Source organism: Oncorhynchus mykiss, chromosome 17, assembly GCF_013265735.2.
Source record: "Oncorhynchus mykiss isolate Arlee chromosome 17, USDA_OmykA_1.1, whole genome shotgun sequence".
Lineage (NCBI taxonomy): Eukaryota > Metazoa > Chordata > Actinopteri > Salmoniformes > Salmonidae > Oncorhynchus > Oncorhynchus mykiss.
Genome location: NC_048581.1, coordinates 21775695 through 21795083, shown reverse-complemented (window position 1 = coordinate 21795083; position 19389 = coordinate 21775695). Strand labels below are relative to the sequence as shown.

At 41.9% G+C, this 19389-nt stretch overlaps 2 protein-coding genes and 1 long non-coding RNA gene across 4 annotated transcripts; 1 reads left to right on the top strand and 2 right to left on the bottom strand.

Moving 5' to 3' along the window:
- Positions 1-1839: 1839 nt before the first annotated feature.
- Positions 1840-4218, bottom strand: LOC118940089. Its single transcript, XR_005036695.1, has 4 exons — positions 3961-4218; positions 3680-3849; positions 2531-2681; positions 1840-2003 (listed from the first exon to the last, which is right to left on the bottom strand). It is a non-coding gene; the product is annotated as an uncharacterized LOC118940089 (long non-coding RNA).
- A 670-nt stretch (positions 4219-4888) lies between these two features.
- On the top strand, positions 4889-8918 carry LOC110493463 (epithelial membrane protein 2). Its single transcript, XM_036949375.1, has 5 exons — positions 4889-5041; positions 6358-6441; positions 6723-6825; positions 7438-7578; positions 7949-8918. The coding sequence occupies exons 2-5, from the start codon at positions 6367-6369 to the stop codon at positions 8104-8106; spliced, it is 477 nt and encodes a 158-aa protein (XP_036805270.1). The 5' UTR covers positions 4889-5041; positions 6358-6366; the 3' UTR covers positions 8107-8918.
- Positions 8787-16227, bottom strand: LOC110493462 (40-kDa huntingtin-associated protein). Of its 2 annotated transcripts, XM_021567747.2 has the most exons (13): positions 16108-16227; positions 15375-15888; positions 14907-14953; positions 14657-14729; positions 12632-12791; positions 11503-11571; positions 11170-11290; positions 10690-10782; positions 10498-10562; positions 10257-10338; positions 10072-10118; positions 9453-9508; positions 8787-9285 (listed from the first exon to the last, which is right to left on the bottom strand). In XM_021567747.2, the coding sequence occupies exons 2-13, from the start codon at positions 15431-15433 to the stop codon at positions 9204-9206; spliced, it is 954 nt and encodes a 317-aa protein (XP_021423422.2). In that variant the 5' UTR covers positions 15434-15888; positions 16108-16227; the 3' UTR covers positions 8787-9203. The 2 variants fall into 2 exon arrangements, with proteins under 2 accessions (XP_021423422.2, XP_021423424.2); XM_021567749.2 differs by lacking the exon at positions 16108-16227 and having other exon boundaries at positions 14907-14979; positions 15375-15486.
- Between the last annotated feature and the right edge of the window lie 3162 nt (positions 16228-19389).

The following is a 19389-nucleotide window of genomic DNA, read 5'->3' as shown; positions in this document are numbered from 1 at the left end:
GGCATGGAACCTAGGATTTGGCTGTTATTGGTGAAATTGGTATGGAGGGTGGTGATACTGAATGTTTGGAGGGTTAGAAGAAGCTGGAGGTGCTACATACTTCTGATAGTGCTGTAAAGTGGGGTCAGGGACACTGTATTGCTGGTAGAGAGGAGGATGAGAGCCAGAGGTATGCTTACTGGGACTACCAGGCTGAGAGTGTGTGTAGTGGTACATGTAGGAATAGTGGCTGGGTGAACTAGGGTGATGGTGTTGAGGTCCAGAGGGAGGAGAAGGCCTATTCTGGTGGGATAAGGGGGCTGGAGGGACATACTTAGAATATTGGTTATGGTGCTGGACAGCCTCCATATGGGGGAGTTGTGGAATCTCTAGATCCTGTGGTGTGCTTGTTGGAGGAACAGGGGCAATATGCTTCCTCTGCAGGTGTTGATGCGTAGAGGGACTGATGATACTGAGGGAGGAGGAGGAGAGAGTAGGTGGTTGAGTGACAGGTCTGGTGTGTTGGTTAGGCTTCTCTTGCTGGGGAGAACTGGGGTGATTAGTGACAGAAACAGTAGGATCATATGTCAAAGCCACAAACGCAGGTTGATGCTCCACCTGCAAGTATTCTTGGTGCTCAACCCTTTGACTGTGTGATGTCTCAGCAGGCTGAGGTGGTATGGGAAAACTCAGGGGAGAACTGGAAAGGAACTGGCTTAAAAGGGACAGGCTTGATGGGGGATGGATTGGGTATCATGTGTAACTCGGGATTGTCGTGGATGAAGGGAAAGCAACCGGGGGCTTAGCTGGGGACTTGGTGGCTTTGAGTGGTTGGGGAGGGGAAGGGGAAGGGGTAACAACAGCCTTAACCCTGGTATTTTTTGGGGTGCCGGGTAACTTCCGATGTTGTACTACTGGGAGAGGGGGTTGGATGGTGAGAGGGGTTGGGGAATGGATGGGTGTGAAATGGTTTGCGGCTTGTGAGGCAAAAAATACATAGAGTCTGGAGATGCATCAGGCTCATAGTGGGGGGTGTTGTAGGTAAGGGGTTTGGAACAGGCAGGAGAAAGACAGGTCCTTAACCCTAGATTAGAGCTGTACTGTTTACATGCCATTCTATAGGAGAGGAAAAACAAGACCCTTACATAAGGCATACATTTTAAAATAAACTGACCAAATAAGCGTAATAAAATCCACTCTGGAATTGCAGGTACCAACAGCTCACCCACTTACCCCTAATCATAATGCACAGCAAACAGTTATAATTAGGTGAGTATCATCAATGGCAGTTGTTACTGCATGGCAGTTGTGTACAGTTCCATACATAGCTTTAACATTACTGTTGTCCCACAAGTTGTGTTGGGAACTACAAACACCAGAGGCTCAGTAGTGTCTTCAGTGTGGTACCAGCACCGGGACGCAGCATACAGGAGCGGCACCCAGTCACCATTTACTGAGGGGGGTGAGAAGGTCAGAGGTCAAAGACATTGCTCAGTGACCCCTATTCAACTGGTTTAGGCTGCATCCTGATTCTTCTACCACCCTTCTCCAAAATCGTGCATATGCACTCCCTGTCATGGATTTAACAATGGTGAAAACTCCCTTGAAAACCATTTCTTGCACCAATCCAATGCATGTGTGTGGAGAATTGGGATGCAGTCATAGTCAAGATAGATCATATCAATTTACCATGGCATGAGATCATAATTCCTGTGCATATAGTATTTACTAAACGGTCTCCTTTCCATAGATCATCAGACCCATCTCAGATCCCAGACATGTGGCCTGGGGAGAGGGAACCCTGACTGGATGCGAGGCCCTCACTGGAGATCCATGCCAATACACTGGCAAAAAAAACTTTTTTAACCTTTATTTAACTAGGAAAGTCAGTTAAGAACAAATTATTTTTTACAAAGACGGCCTACACCAGCAAAACCCGGACGATGCTGGGCCATTGTGCGCCACTCTATGGGACTCCCAATCACGGCCGGTTGTGATACAGCCGTGACAATGTAGTCTGTCCCCTGCAAAAGGAATGGATGTTATTATGAGCAGAAATGTGGAAAACTCATTCTAGAAACCTGCAATGCAAATGCAAAGTCATTCACCTTGATTCGCAATGTATCCATCAATAGAATTCCAAGCAGTAGAGACTAGTCAAGACTATTCTGAATTGTTCAGATGCATTACATGCCAAGGAATGATCCAAGACCAAACATGCACAGAATGTAGTCCATAATAGATTCAAGACCAAACATACACAGCATGTAGTCCAAAACAGATTCAAGACCAAACATACACAGCATGTAGTCCAAAACAGATTCAAGATCAAACATACACAGCATGTAGTCCAAAACAGATTCAAGACCAAACATACACAGCATGTAGTCCAAAACAGATTCAAGACCAAACATACACATTATGTAGTCCATAATAGATTCAAGACCAAACATACACAGCATTTGGTACAGAACAGTTAGAACAGAAATCCACGCAGTCTTCATAAGTGAGAGGGGCAGATGGGAAAGGACAGAAAGTGGAGAGTGAATACCTCCTGGTGAACAAAGCATCCATTGTAGTGTACCATCAGGACTGCCTCTGTCTGAGGTCTTCAGTTTGAGGCCTTAGCCCGAAAGGAGGTGGGACAGGGCCAGCGGAGAGGCTGACTGGGGACCGGGCCAGAGGAGAGGCAGGGACGTCCACTAGGAAATTAGAAGTAATGACGGTAATAAGAAGCAGCATCATTCACTGACTGGTAGTGAGAGAATTGATTAAGTCAAATACTACTGTCTGGACATTATGTAAGTGCTCAGACCACCTGATAGCTAATTTAGAGCTAGTCCTAAATGGCACTTCCACAAGGCCTACTACAGCATGACTTCCACAAGGTCTACTGCAGCATGACTTCCACAAGGCCTACTGCAGTATGACTTCCACAAGGCCTACTGCAGTATGACTTCCACAAGGCCTACTACATTATGACTTCCACAAGGCCGACTGCAGTATGACTTCCACAGGGCCTACTGCAGCATGACTTCCACAAGGCCTGCTAGTGTTACAATATATGGCTTCCACAGGACCTACTGCAGTATGACATCCACAAGGCCTACTGCAGTATGACTTCCACAAGGCCTACTACAGTATGACTTCCACAAGGCCGACTGCAGTATGACTTCCACAGGGCCTACTGCAGTATGACTTCCACAAGGCCTGCTAGTGTTACAATATAGGACTTCCACAGGGCCTACTGCAGTATGACTTCCACAAGGCCTACTACAGTATGACTTCCACAAGGCCTACTAGAGTATGACTTCCACAAGGCCGACTGCAGTATGACCAACACAGGGCCTACTGCAGCATGACTTCCACAAGGCCTGCTAGTGTTACAATATATGACTTCCACAGGGCCTACTGCAGTATGACTTCCACAAGGCCTACTGCAGTATGACTTCCACAAGGTCTACTGCAGCATGACTTCCACAAGGTCTACTGCAGTATGACTTCCACAAGGCCTACTGCAGTATGACTTCCACAGGGCCTACTGCAGCATGACTTCCACAAGGCCTACTGCAGTATGACTTCCACAAGGCCTACTGCTGTACGACTTCCACAAGGCCTACTGCAGTATGACTTCCACAAGGCCTACTGTAGCATGACTTCCACAAGGCCTGCTAGTGTTACAATATATGGATTTACATACATCTGTCAATTAAGAAGTTTGGAGTGTCCTGTTTCTGGAATGTGAACATCAGGATGTCGTTCCCACAATGGACAGTGGGGTCCACCGCTGTATGGCATGTCTATGATGTCCCTGCTGGGGTTCGAGCCCAGGGACTGGAGAGTAGATCTGCTGTTTAACTGAGGCAATATCTTCAGGACATAGGGTTACATTAGAACAGACACATTTTCATGTGTAAGATAAGGACATACTTGTATTATTTTGTAGCCTAAGACTAGAAATACACCTATATATTTACTTACTTGAGAAGGTGTCATGGTCAGGCTGATATTGCTGTTGGACATCACCATGGTACCCAATGAGCATCCTGTAATTGACAACACAATGTTCCCCAAGACATGTCCAAAGTAGAGCTACCTACTGTGCAAAAGGACAGCTTTGAGGTGAAAAATCCCATCTAGGAAAAGTGGAACCACCAATTTGACCTCAGAATGTGAAACTCTACATGCGAAATTCGATTATAACGGCAAATCTGTATATTAGACCTGACAGCTGTAATTCCAAACTGATTATGCAAATGTAGAGCGCTTCTCACATGTGCGGTTAATTAACTCAGACAAAACAAAAATCTGGTTGGATTTCATCATGGAAGAAAAAGAGACATACAGTAGAAAGAATTTGTTAATACCTTGAAATATTGAGGGTAAAAAAGTCGGCCTATAGGCTAAAGTACAAAATGACATCCATAAACTATGTGGGGGGGAAACATTGCTATGGAAATTATGTGTGCAGTATATCATTACCCAAAACACGACTAGGTAATGGCTGTTGCTATTCTACTCATATTTTGGGTTGATTCTGCGTACATATGTGTTGTTGTTTACTTATAGGAATGTGAGCTATTCATATATTCATATGTCTCATGTGTTGAGAGCTCATTGTAAAAGGGAGAGGTGTAGCCTACATATAGCTTTAAGGGCGGGGGTGGGGGGGGGGCTAGAGTGGAGCGCAACATGTTTGTTTGGTTCCTTTTAGAGTTAAGAATATACTACAAACTGGGACTATTCTACACACATTCTGTACACAGACGTAATTGTCACTCCATTCATTCAACGAGTTCCTTTGAAGATCGCTTAGCTTCACGCAGTGTTTTGACAGAGGGAAACGTTGCCTATTTGTCATAGACTTTTAAAGTTCCTGACTTTTTAAAGACACGAAAAAGTTTGAGGATATGGGTGGAGTTTGGGAAAGGGGAAAGGGAGGGAAGGGGCCGAAGAGAAAAAAAAGAGTGATGTGTAGGCTATGAATTCGATGCTGGGTGGATCTAACGTTACAGCTTTTCAGAATTGCAAATAACTATCGTGCGTAAAAGCTACTTCACAGGTAATGTTTATCAGCCTAATGCGGTTTACAATTTCTATTCAATGGGATTGGTGGAGGGTTGGTACTGTTTAGCGATTTTTTTGAAGGCTCTGTGGGCGAAAACAATAGTTTTGGGGAGGTATTTAAACGATTTATGATGGAACTACATTCAGTTGATAAGGACGCTTTGGAAGGATTACATGGATTTCACTTTTGCGAGCGGCAAAAAAACGTCAACATAGGTTTACTTCTTGCATAGTATTATAGATCATATTTTAATAAAGATTTTGTATTCATTTATGTATAACACATATGTTTCAGACTCACTTCTGTCGTCGTATTCTCGCGCTCTTTTCTCATAGCCTGTGTATGGGGCCCGTTGCAACTAACGGGTATATCATCCATAACAAACGGTAATGTGCAGCCAAGTAGTCCAGTTAAAATACATGGCCACGTTGAATAGCCTATTATTTTTCTCTACTGAAACTCGTTATTGAGTCAAAAAAAATATATGCATATATTCAGGTTAATAATGATTAGTCTGCAGTTAAACGAATAGTCTAAACGTTTAGGCCTAATAACTTTATACACTTGAGTAACTTTTTAAACAATGTTGTTGTGATGGTAGACCTACAGAAACAACCATTACTTTACCCTCTAAGCGGTCTAATTGTAATTGATAACAAATAAACGAATCTATAAACTCCCTTTATAGGCTAAACGTGAATGAGCAATCGAATCCAATGATTTGAGTCGTATTTGAAACGAGTCCAATTGACCATTTAGGTAGAGCGCTCTTCTATCCCAGACCTGGATCAAAAACAGACGTCAAATACTTTGTGTGCTTGATTTATCTGGGAGTTTGCACTTTTGGGTCTATTTTATTATTCCCATTGTAGGCAAACCAATTCAAACACAATACAAGCATTTTCAAATATTTGAGGGAGATCTGGTTATGCCTCGTATTTAGCAAGTAAACACCAATAAGATAATTAACCAATAAGGCCCGATGATGGTGTGGTACATGGCCAATATACCACGGCTAAGGGCTATTCTTAAGCACAATGCAACGCCGGAGGGCCTGGAAACAGCCCTTAGCCTTGGTATATTGGCAATATACCACAAACACCCGAGGTGCCTTATTGCCGTTATGAACTGATTACCAACATAATTAGAGCAGTAAAAATAAACGTTTTGTCATACCCGTGGTATATGGGCTAATATAACACGGTTTTCAGCCAATCAGCATTCAGGGTTCCCAGTTTCACCACCCAGTTTCTAATAAGCAGCATAGCCTACTCACTGTATATCTTTCCACAACACTTATCTTTTCTCAGTTAGTCACAATGTTGGTCCTGGCTGGAATCGTTGTTCTTCACATTACCGCCATCATCCTGCTTCTGGTTGCAACCATTGATAATGTAAGTAAATAAATATCCCCTCTCCTTTTTCTTACTTTCACATGCTTCCAATGTCACCTCAGTGACCCCTTCTGTTCCATCTGTTCCCCTGCTCCATATGAACTTCAGAACGTCTTTATGGACACCATAATAAATACAGGGGCTAGAACAAAAATGTCCACCGTTGGGCCTAAGTATCCAACACTGAAAACACGGTTCCAACACTGTTATGAGATGATATAGCTGTTAGTAAGTTTTGTTTCAATGACTTTGCTACTCTTCTCCTGTGTTGTTTTCTGCAGGCCTGGTGGCTCACAGACTCAGTGGCCACAGATGTGTGGGGCCGGTGGGAACTGGCAGGCTCAGCTTGGCACTACACCAACCTCAAAGGAGACTATGCTGAAGGTATAGTACAGATGCCGTATCTTAATTTGATGACCCTGTTGTTGCAGGAATGCTCCTGCCCAGCAGGAAATACAAACTTGTAGTGTACTCAAGGTTTGAAAAGGCTTTGAAAGTTTGTAATTTCTACTGCAAAATGTCTGACTTGATTTTCCCAACGAAAAATGTATCAACCCCTACAAAAATGTCATTCACATTTCCTGTTGCTGCAGGATTATTTTCCTGCAGGTTGAAACTGGCTCACATTAAGATACAGCATCTGTGTGCTCACCTCTTGTTATGGCTACACAGTATTAGCTTCTACCAAAACAAGATAGAGTGGACATGTGCGTATGCTTATACTCGCTCGGTAGGCAGGGGTCGAATTAAGCTTCCAAAGTGAAACTAGTTTTGATGTGTTCATTTTACTATAGTGAGTTCCCAGAATGGTTTTATTTCTACCCCTGCTGGTAGGCATACATTTCATGGACAAAAAAAAAAGATATATATTTTGTAATTATTATGAATTAAAATAAATGACTGTCATTGTTCTGTATGACAAGAGTATAGTGTCAGGATCAGTATTGTGCATCTTCCCATCTCATGGAGCCCTGTTCTCTCTGTAACCCCCTATAGAATACCTCCAGGTAGTGCAGGCCGGAGCAGTGCTGGCTTGCATCTTCTCCATTCTGGGCCTGTTTGTGTTCGTGGCTCAACTCTTCACCTTGTCCAAGGGTCAGAGGTTCACCTTCTCTGGAGCCTTGATGCTCATCTCCTGTAAGTAGCTTGGGTCCCTGTATCTGCATCTTTATACTGTATAATCTATGTAATGACATTGATATAAACACAGTGTATATGTTCTGTTGTAGTCCAGCACTAGCAAACAGAACTAATAACTGATGCAAACTGATAACTAATCATCCAGTCTTTGAATGCACACCCTGTGGGTGGGTCCCCATGAGCATGGTTGAAAAACCCTATTGTTTATTGCTATAACTAGAACTGTTATTTTTAAGTTCAGGTTGAAATGGTCTCATCAGCAGTTGTCTACAGCCCTATGAGTGACTTTGAGGTGATGTCTCCAGTACAGCACATAACTGTTATTAACCTAACAGGTGTTTTTAAATCTCCCCTCGTCTCCATCTAGGTCTGTGTGTAATGATTGCTGCGTCCATCTACACGGACATCTTCCACAAGCAGGACCAGGGCTGGTTCGGACACTCTTTCATCCTGGCATGGATCTCCTTCGTTCTCACCTTCATACTGGGCATCATCTACGTGGTCCTGCGCAAGAAGAGCGAGTAGAGGAACAAGGGATGAAGGGGAGGAGAGGAGGATTGTAAGGAAGGATAGTTTTTATTACGTTTTTGCATTGTGTTGGAAAGGGATGGAGGGAGGGTAGGGGTCTTATTTAGTTTATTAACAGTCCCAGTATTTCGATTTTTCTTGTGAGGAGGAAGGTGGTACAGAAGGGGGGAGAGCGGACCCCAAAGAATTGTATGCACAATCAATTTCTATGCAGACTACTGCATGCCTGTTCAAATGGGAGATTTTTAATGTGTAATTGATATAGTACTGTATATTTCAAGGTATGCTACATAGCTGTTGCAGTACTTGAACAATCAGCAAACAAGCTTCATTTCCAGTACATGTTTTAAAAGGAAATTGAATTTTTATTTTTTATAACTGAAGTATTTTATAACCAATTGTAATTGTTTTTTAAAATCTAAATACATTGTAACCGTTTGTTGTGTAATTGTCGTAACGTGTATTCTAAGTGCATTTTAATCGTGTGTGATTCTGAGTTTTGGTTGGCTTCTATATCAAAGTACATTTTAATCATGTGTGTGATTCTGAGTTTTGGTTGGCTGCTATATCAAAGTACATTTTAATCATGTGTGTGATTCTGAGTTTTGGTTGGCTGCTATATCAAAGTACATTTTAATTTGTACAAGTGAAAAAGGTCAACCAGGAACAGAGGTCAATGCGGTGTATGTAATATCACCATTTATTATAATGCAGTAGAGGGATTCTGTTTTGTAATTACATTGGAATTTAAGCCATGTTTGTTCAGACTATACAATTTATTAACAAAAATAAAAACGCTAGAAAAAAAAGCATATTTTTCATTCATATTTCATCTATTCAACATATATCCAATAAATAACTATTTGATGCAAGACTCCACCACGAGAGCAATCCTGCGACCACTAATAGGCATAACGGGATGCAGTAAGATGTACAGTATGTCCAATGACATGCTTGGTCCGGTTCCCACATTTTTTTTTAAAGAAAAGACAACCCCACATTATTCAAAAGGCCCTACAACAGACCAAGACAGAGACAGGAATGTTCCATTATGTGTCATTCCGAGGGGGTGTAGTGAGTTGATCTGGACTGTACTAAATCCCCTGTCCAGAGGGGGTGATCCGCTCTTGCACCACCAGGTGAAGGAGGTGGTTCTGCTCTGCTGAGAGAAGAGGCCTGAGGCATGAAGAAGAATAATTTACTGTCCATTTTCTACGGAAATGTTCTTAATTTAGAGACAAGATATCAATGAGAAAATCATAAGGAGAAAAACTCAATTGAAATGGGTATTGCAGCTAAATAGCTACCACATGACTGAGATTTTATTTTTTATTGTTGCTTACCAGAGTTCAGGTTGAAGAGACTTGAGGGACTCTGTGTCTTTTTCCTGGCAGGCCATCTGCAACAACACAATGATAGACTGATATAGACTTAAGACTTTGAAAGCCCAGCATAACCACCAATACAGATCAGCATAAAGCTAGAATCCTGAAATCTAAACAATAACAAAGCATCACCCTGCCTTTGTTTTTGTAAAATGCTGAGGGATGTGGGCCTGGAGAAACATAACCACTCTAATTCACATACAGAGCTATGGATGCAAGGGCTTGACCATCCATGATATCAACATTATAGTTTTAATCATGTTGTTAGGCTGTACAGTTTTTGTTTACATTTGCATTGTTTACAAACATTGGAGTAAAACAAGCTTATATTTTGGGTTCTGATGGGGTACGACAGTTGAACTAAGCTCATGAGGCATTTACAAAGTTATATTCTTCAAGAATACCATTCATTCATAAGATGTAGCAACGACGGTTTCTTGCTTCAAAGTTGACTCAGTGCTACAATTATGCTCATATTAATCCTCATGTGAGACACTTGACCTTCTCACCAGTACATTAAGGGCCAATACATAGGTATTTTGTGTGATAGAGTCTAGTAAGGAAATATGCCACATACCACAACTGACTGCAGGAGCAGGAAGACATTCTCAGGTAGGAAGGTCACTACAATGAGAGGGTTGGAAATATAGGTTTAACAATATATAATTATGAACTTTGTTCTCCCATCCCAACCTTGCTAGTGTTGTGTGTATGAGTGTTTTAAGGTCAGTCACGTTAGAATAATGGCTGTAGTGTAGTTACCCTGACTATGAGGGTCAAACGACTCCCAGGCGTATCTCTCCAGGGTCTGGGCATGCTCTGGCAACAACTTCTGGGGAGGAGGCTGCAAAAGGCATTGACATTCGTTCTCAGCTTTCGGAGAGATAACGCAATTTAGCAGTGATAAATCATCTGTAAGTGTTTGTAGGAAGGAATTGAATACAAGTGAAGTGAAATGTAATGGTATAAGAAAGCACAACAATCTTCGCGATGCTGTGCTTACCTCAAGCAGCATCAGCAAAAGTACTCTAGAAATCTCACACTTGGCCACAATGTCCAGAAATGCACCTAAGAAGACAATGAGCAGACGAAAAGCATACTGTAATCAGTTTCAGAATAGTTAATGAACTTCCTGCTTTAACACAGGAAATTATGAGTTAGCCACAAGTGTTGGGCCAGTCCATTATGTCTTCACCAACGGGGGTGCTGGTGCCGGGCAGTTGCAGTCCCCTCTCCTGACACATCAGCTGTATCTCTGTCAGCACGGACAGCGCGCCGTCATAGTCACCTGACACACAGAGAACAGACAATGTCTATTAGAGGATCATGATGTTGTTATTAGGATTAGAAACACACAAAAACACACACCAGAGTTGGGGTCAGGTCAATATCAATTTCAGTAAATTCAGAAATTGAATTGCACTCCACTGGAGAAAATCCATGTCCAAAGCAACTTATTGGAATTGACATGGTCTTGAACCCAACTCTGGTATACTCTAGTCCCCAACATATGGATACGCTTCAACTGACATATGGACCACATGCAGGTAATCCCCATACCATAACCCAGTTTCCTGGCTCGGAGATCAATACGGAGTTGAAAACAAAGAATAACGCAAATCTTCACCTATGGTCCAGACCCATAAACCCCCACCGATCCCACCACTGTACTCACGGGTGAGTATTTTGCAGGTGGCCATCTCTCCCATAGACAGCAGAGACTCAATGGGCTGCTGTGTCTGGAGTTCTGCTGCTCTCTGGTAGTGAACTATGGCCTCACCTGGTCTGTTCATTTCCTATAGACGAAGATGAGAAGAGAGAGGAAGAGGGAGAGAAAGGGAGAGAGGGAGGGGGAGAGAACAGCAGACAGAGAAACAGAGAAAAAAAGAGAAAGAGAGAGAGAGAGAAGGATGAGAGGGATGATCATATGATCTTAATTCACTACACAGACTGACATAGAAGAGGAATGGTTGCCAATCTATCTTTTGTGATCAGTTTGGTCCATTACCTTGAGGGCATTGCCAAGTTCCAGAGATAGACTGGCAGCCATGACAGGCTGGTTCATCTCAATGTACACCTGAAACACATTTGTAAAACACAGCATTATACTACTGTCTCCAGAGGAATCTAGGGGAGAGGCCAGGGAAAATGGGTTGTTAGTATGTATGGGAAATTCTCCAGATGCTTGGTCTCTTTGTAGCTGTTATTTCAGATGGATTCAACAATAAACTAAAGAGGATTAGATTATCATTTAAATTCCTTAGCAAACCAATAGATATTCTGATTGATCATTTTCCCTTTCACAGCTGTTGTTCACCAAGCCTGGTTAAACTAGACTGAATGCTGCGCTCACTTTTGTCTCACTTCATGTCCGTCAGTTCCATCTGGTTTAATAGGGAAGCTTATAGTCATGAGCTCGCCTTGACTGGCAGCTCTTTGAAACACCTCGACTGGCAGCTCTTTGAAACGCCTCTGTCAAGAAACGTGGATGCAGTGAGCAGTGTTGCAGTTAAATCATCTCAAGCAAATTTGGTGAAACGTAAAGCAACTCAATACAATATTAAAATTACATCAATGATGTTTTTTTATTTTATACATCTATGTCTCTTGTGGTGCAGTTCACAGCAGCACTGACGGATGTGTTGACATGACAATTGCGTCAGAGTTTTGAATGCCCCCTATTGTTCCATGCTGGCTGAAGACCAAGCTAGACAGTAACTAGCTAACACCAGGCACAGATGGAAGTATCTTTGCCATAGATGAAAAGTAAACTTTTAATTATATTTGCTGACACCCTACAGTCAAATGTTGCACCAGTAAAGTAGCTATCTAGCTACTGTATATAAACCATGCCCCTCTGCAAACACGTGACGTCACACACGTGCTGTCCCCCTATCGCGTTAATAATCCCGCCTCCTGAAATAAAAGTGTTTGACATGGGGGAGGAGACCAGTAACTTTAGGATCAAACTTTACCAATGTAGAAGCAAACAGTCATGTTTCATACTTTGATCTGGTTTTATCCAAATATCATCAAATTTAATGAAAAACATGATTTGGACTGTTCGTGACCTTTAACTTATGACCTGTTTGTGTATCTCTATTCTATTATGTCAAACATTTGTAGTCTTTTTTTACCTTGATGGCGAAGCTGTAGCAGTTGAGTGCGGCCTGCAGGTGCTCGTCGAAGCCTGGGGCTTGTAGTGCTCTGTTCTCCTTCTCAGAGAGCAGGAAGAGCCGGGCAGCATCGGTCAGGGCCAGGGCCTCCCCAGGAGCATTGAAAAGAGTCTGCTCACACCTGTGGGTTCAGGTAGGATATACAGTGCCTTGCAAAAGTATTCGCCCCCCTTGAACTTTGCGACGTTTTGCCACATTTCAGGCTTCAAACATAAAGATATAAAACTGTATTTTTTTGTGAAGAATCAACAACAAGTGGGACACAATCATGAAGTGGAACGACATTTATTGGATATTTCAAAGTTTTTTAACAAATCAAAAACTGAAGAATTGGGCGTGCAAAATTATTCAGCCCCCTTAAGTTAATACTTTGTAGCGCCACCTTTTGCTGTGATTACAGCTGTAAGTCGCTTGGGGTATGTCTCTATCAGTTTTGCACATCGAGAGACTGACATTTTTTCCCCATTCCTCCTTGCAAAACAGCTCGAGCTCAGTGAGGTTGGATGGAGAGCATTTGTGAACAACAGTTTTCAGTTCTTTCCACAGATTCTCGATTGGATTCAGGTCTGGACTTTGACTTGGCCATTCTAACACCTGGATATGTTTATTTTTTAACCATTCCATTGTAGATTTTGCTTTATGTTTTGGATCATTGTCTTGGTGGAAGACAAATCTCCGTCCCAGTCTCAGGTCTTTTGCAGACTCCATCAGGTTTTCTTCCAGAATGGTCCTGTATTTGGCTCCATCCATCTTCCCATCAATTTTAACCATCTTCCCTGACCCTGCTGAAGAAAAGCAGGCCCAAACCATGATGCTGCCACCACCATATTTGACAGTGGGGATGGTGTGTTCAGGGTGATGAGCTGTGTTGCTTTTACACCAAACATAACGTTTTGCATTGTTGCCAAAAAGTTCAATTTTGGTTTCATCTGACCAGAGCACCTTCTTCCACATGTTTGGTGTGTCTCCCAGGTGGCTTGTGGCAAACTTTAAACAACACTTTTTATGGATATCTTTAAGAAATGGCTTTCTTCTTGCCACTCTTCCATAAAGGCCAGATTTGTGCAATATACGACTGATTGTTGTCCTATGGACAGAGTCTCCCACCTCAGCTGTAGATCTCTGCAGTTCATCCAGAGTGATCATGGGCCTCTTGACTGCATCTCTGATCAGTCTTCTCCTTGTATGAGCTGAAAGTTTAGAGGGACGGCCATGTCTTGGTAGATTTGCAGTGGTCTGATACTCCTTCCATTTCAATATTATCGCTTGCACAGTGCTCCTTGGGATGTTTAAAGCTTGGGAAATCTTTTTGTATCCAAATCCGGCTTTAAACTTCTTCACAACAGTATCTCGGACCTGCCTGTTGTGTTCCTTGTTCTTCATGATGCTCTCTAACGGACTCTTTAACGGACCTCTGAGACTATCACAGTGCAGGTGCATTTATACGGAGACTTGATTACACACAGGTGGACTGTATTTATCATCATTAGTCATTTAGGTCAACATTGGATCATTCAGAGATCCTCACTGAACTTCTGGAGAGAGTTTGCTGCACTGAAAGTAAAGGGGCTGAATAATTTTGCACGCCCAATTTTTCAGTTTTAGATTTGTTAAAAAAGTTTGAAATATCCAATAAATGTTGTTCCACTTCATGATTGTGTCCCACTTGTTGTTGATTCTTCACAAAAAAATACAGTTTTATATCTTTATGTTTGAAGCCTGAAATGTGGCAAAAGGTCGCAAAGTTCAAGGGGGCCGAATACTTTCGCAAGGCACTGTAACTGGTATAGATTATATATTGTAATGTGAGATATCTAATTTACATTATAATAGGTAGTAGGAAATAATGTTGGTTGTAGGATACTTACAATGGAGGAGAAAGGGCAATATTGATCCATCATTCTATGCTACCCATGTCCGGATGATATTAATAAGGGCAAACAATATGTTCTGATTAGGGGGCAATAGTTAGAGATGGAGACTTACCTTGCCATTGCAAGGTCACAGAAGGCTGCATACTGAAGGCAGTCTTGCTGCTTCAGCTCTTTAGCCAACTGGCCTGCAACCAATCAGAAACACTGGGTGAGATGCAAGCCACATAATCAACAGAAGTTGTGCAAATGGTGTACTTAATAGTAGGGGTCATCATCTGAAAACATGAACATATGAATGAATTGTTGATATGTCAACATGGTTATTAGTCATCATTTTTTTCCAGGACACATTAGCTACTCACCAAACTGCTCACTTGCTTCTGCTACATTGGGTTTCCGAAGAAAACGTCTAAGGTGGGCAAAGTGAAATTACAACTAAGCCAGTAGGGACAACAGAATGTCAGACATGTTTAGTTAGCTAGTTGCCGTTAGCCTAGTAACCACTGCTCTAGTACCTGATTGGCTACAACGCTAGAAAACGAACGTTAGCTAAACAATCATTATCATTCAGGGATGAGGATTCATTTGAAACAGCTAACTAATTATCTATCTAGTGAGTTTAGCCAAAACATGGTAAAAATGGCAACATAAATAAATAAAACGCTTTTGATGCTTTCGTTGGACCCATGGAACTGACAGCAAGTGTAGCCGGCTACCGCTAGCTAGCTGTGAAATCCTGGCTCGCAACTCAAAAGATTAGACGATCATGCATTACACATAGTCACTCGAATGGATACACAAAACAAAGACAATAAGGTAATAAATCGTACTTTTTCAATTTATTTGATACAGCACGATATCTCATCAGAAAGTCCCCCTCCGCTGCCATGGTCAACAATAGATGAAAAACGTAAATAAACCAAACCCGGAAGTAGAGATGGGAGACGCGTTTCGATTGGTTCTTACTCAAAATAGCCTAATAGTCTCATTGGATACAATCTTATTATGGTGGGACTTTGGAGAACACGGGTTCAGTTTGCAAAATCTCTCGCTAAAATGAATCTGACATATTGCAGATATCTGTTAATTAGACAAAATAACAACCAGAGACATTCCGTGATGATAACAACCAGAGACACAGCAGTTTATTTTCAACAGAAGTCACGAAGCTGCAGGGTAAAATACATACGTGATTTTAGGTCTGTGTAAAAGAGCAAGAGAGATTGCAAAAGCAGGAAAATATAGGCATATAGTTTCCCCAAACACAGTGCAGATGCCAGTAGGTCAGAAATTCTCATAGACGCATTCAAATATTCCTTCCCCTTGCGGCGTTGCATTCTCCATCTGTAGGAGGAGAGTGGGAGAGAGGTCAGGACAGTAGCATCCCCATTAACTCGAACAGCTCTTTATCAACATTATTGGTAGATATAGGTCTACTCATATCTATTTTGGGGAATAGAATATAGTAGAAAAATAGAATACAATTAAATATAATATATCTGGAATGACAAAACCAAGGCTTTAGTGATTTATATTTCCTGGTTAGTGTATGTTCACACTGACCGATTCCTTTGACTTTCTCTTTACTTTTCCTTTCCTCTGGACAGATTCACGGTTTACTGCTGCTGCTGGTGCTCCTGGGGTCAAGACCTCATAGACAGATGCTGGCCGAGACTCTAGACTCTGAGAGAGGAGGGAGTTCCGGGTGAGACACATTCATTCTTGTAGATCACATAGGGCCTACAGTGGATGTGGAAGTTAATCAAAACAGTGGATCTTTGTTGATGATATTATTTTGATGACCCACACACAGCTTTGACATGTGTCAAGGTCATTTTTTTGTTGTGGTTCAACTCGTAAAATCAATGTGATATAGTTACAGCAAGTCAATGGAGATAGAGAGACATGCTTACAGCGTAAACTGGAGCAGAGGCAGCTGCATTCACTGATGTGTTACCGTTCTCCTCCTCCTCTTCATTCTCCCCTCTATTCCTTCCGCTTACTCCACTACTGGTACTTCCATTCTTCAATATAAATTGACCCCAGAAATCACAAGTTAACACACACACGGACTGATAAAATGACAACATACCAACCACAACAGAAGGGTACAAAAATATACAGTGTATCAGAACCTCCACCACACCTTTCTCAAATCTCTTACCCATTGGCTTTTGAACATGTATATGGAGCCGATCACACTGAAGATGAGGAGGCCTGTGGTAAGAGCCCCCAACACGATAAAAAGGCTGAAACCAGAGTAAGACTGCCGGTACCCCTCGTCTGAAAGAGAGACAGAGACAAATACAGAGATACAGAGATACAAGAGACAATAAACATAGTACCATTAGAGTTTGTCCAGTGTCAGTCAATGGCTGAACACTTTGGTTGGAAGTAGATTAATGTCAAGTGAGAAAAAAAAGAGTTAGAGGGCTTTTTATTTTCATGACGACAATCATGCGTGTTGTTGATGGTGGCGTACGTCTGACATTCAGCTGACATCTACGGTATTTGTACCAAAAAAGGTCCCTTTTAAAAAGGGATTGTGTTTTCACTGTCACATCAACAATTCCTGTTACTCAACATGTGGACAACAGAAGTTTCACTAACTGACTAACTGTTATCTTTCTATCATTCCTTCATTTTCTTCTTCTTCTACCACACACTCACCTTTCACCAGAAGGGTCCAGAAGATCTCCACATTTTTATACTTGCAGTTATACTCTCCTGAGTATGAACTGTTATATGCTGTTATTTCCCAATTAAATGTTCTTGTTTTTGTTTCAGGAGAAAAGAGAATACTCCATTCTTTTATGTTCTTTTGTTCTGGAGGCCCAGAGCAGACTAAGTTGCTGGAGCTCTGATTCATTGGGATGGTCACTTTGGGTTTGTAAAGGACCGTTTCTCCTGCCAGAGCCACCCTGATTCTGTCCGGCATGGAGATAGCTGGGTTGGCTTCTAAATTACACAGGGGGATGTAGAGTAAGGCTCAATCTGACATCGAAGAACCAAATAGGCAACTTACTTATGTATTGATTTGCAATACTTTGATATAGCCCGCTAGAAATTCATCGATATACAATGTTGATGAGAAAAGACAATTCTGTAAATGATAACAGGAATTTCTATCATGACATTTCTAACTTCTAACATGAAAAAATGACTTTTAACAGTATCATGGTATTGGTATTTAAATGTTTTGTTAATTAAATACCCTTACCTTGAGCCTGATTATTTCCCAAACACATCAGTACACACAGAACTTCAACCATCCAGATGTACATTTTGAAGAGACACCAAAGGTTTCGTTTTTCCCCCTCTGTTTCTATTTGTTTGTGGTCACTTGAGATAGGAATACCTGTATCAGTATTGGAAGGATTTCGTCGAATTTCCCAAACCGTGTATGAGTGTCGCTTCAAGCCTTTCCCCTGTTCAGATTGCCCAGAATGTGTATGTCTATATCTGTTAGTCTTGGCCTCAGAGAGGTTGCAATACTGGGGTTCCTGTTTTGCCCTGGCCACTTCCTCAAAGTATTAATTCATGTGAGCCTTGTAAAATCCCCAAGCATCAGAGATAGAATGACCAAGATACTGTACTGATCTAGGAGGCATAGACTATAAAATAACAGATACATAAAAAAAATATAAACAGATTATGAATGAAGCATTTAGAGCAGACAGGGAATGTCCAAAAAGTAAAGTTATTACAGTATGTACTCTTGTGTATGTTTTGTTGTGATACCACAGGCAGCATTTACGTATGTTATTATTGTGTTTGTTACATCACTCACCAGATCCATCCCAGATGCAGTGTTAAGTTTCCTCCACTGTGAGACAGTGTTGGAGAGACCCAGAGTTAAAGTTCAAACCACACGTGAGCACTAAATGAGAGTCTGGCGCTTCGGATGAAAGAGAGAGAGAGGGGAAAACATCTGAGAAAGAGAGAATGGAATTCGGGGAAGGTGACAAATTGTCTATGTTAATGCAAACCAGGTGAATGTACATCCGTTTGACTTCTCCTCAACTAAAGCCCTCAGTCAGTGTGGAAGGAAGAACTGCACAGCATTGCAACACCTCTGCACATGCCTATGTCTCTCCACCTCTTCCCTTCTTCCCTCTCTCTCTATTCCCTTCTTTTACAAACTCTTTCCCCTGTTATCCCCCTTTCATTGGCAGAGCTGGAAGCCAACTCTGACCTCACAGCAGCCACTGCACAAAAACAGACTTAGAGAGAGAGAGAGAACAGAAATAACATCTGGATACCAGTGAATAAAAATTATGTTCACTCTATTTCATACCATTCCCCCTCTCCTTATCTATCTCTAACTCCCCTCCGACCTTAAATCACTTTCTTGCATTCTTTTACCTGGCAGGGCAAATCCACTGTCAACAGTATGGAAGGTATTCACCTGGATTTGGTCAGTTGATGTGTTGGACTGAACTTGGACGATAACCAGAGCTGGATGAAATGCGTCATCATTTGAGAAATGTGGAGAATTTGCTGTTATACTTTTGGGTTCTTGAAATAATGTCATAGCTCATATAGGATAACAATCATTCTTTACCTCCATCTGCATCAAAGAGAAGGGGAAACAGAGGGGCGGGGAAGGGGGAATGACAGGAAGACTCAAAAGAAAAGTGAATATGAAGAGAACACGTACGCCTGGAAACAGCTGGAACCCAGAAAGAGAGGGGGAGAGAGAAAGAGGGAGAGAGAGAAGAGAGAGTGAGATGTGTACGCTCCTCAGTCCTCTCACAGTTCACAAATAAAGAGTCCTTAAGTGGGTCCGCACTGCCCAGCAGCATTCTCCTGCTAATCACATTACTACTGCAGGGACAGAGAGGA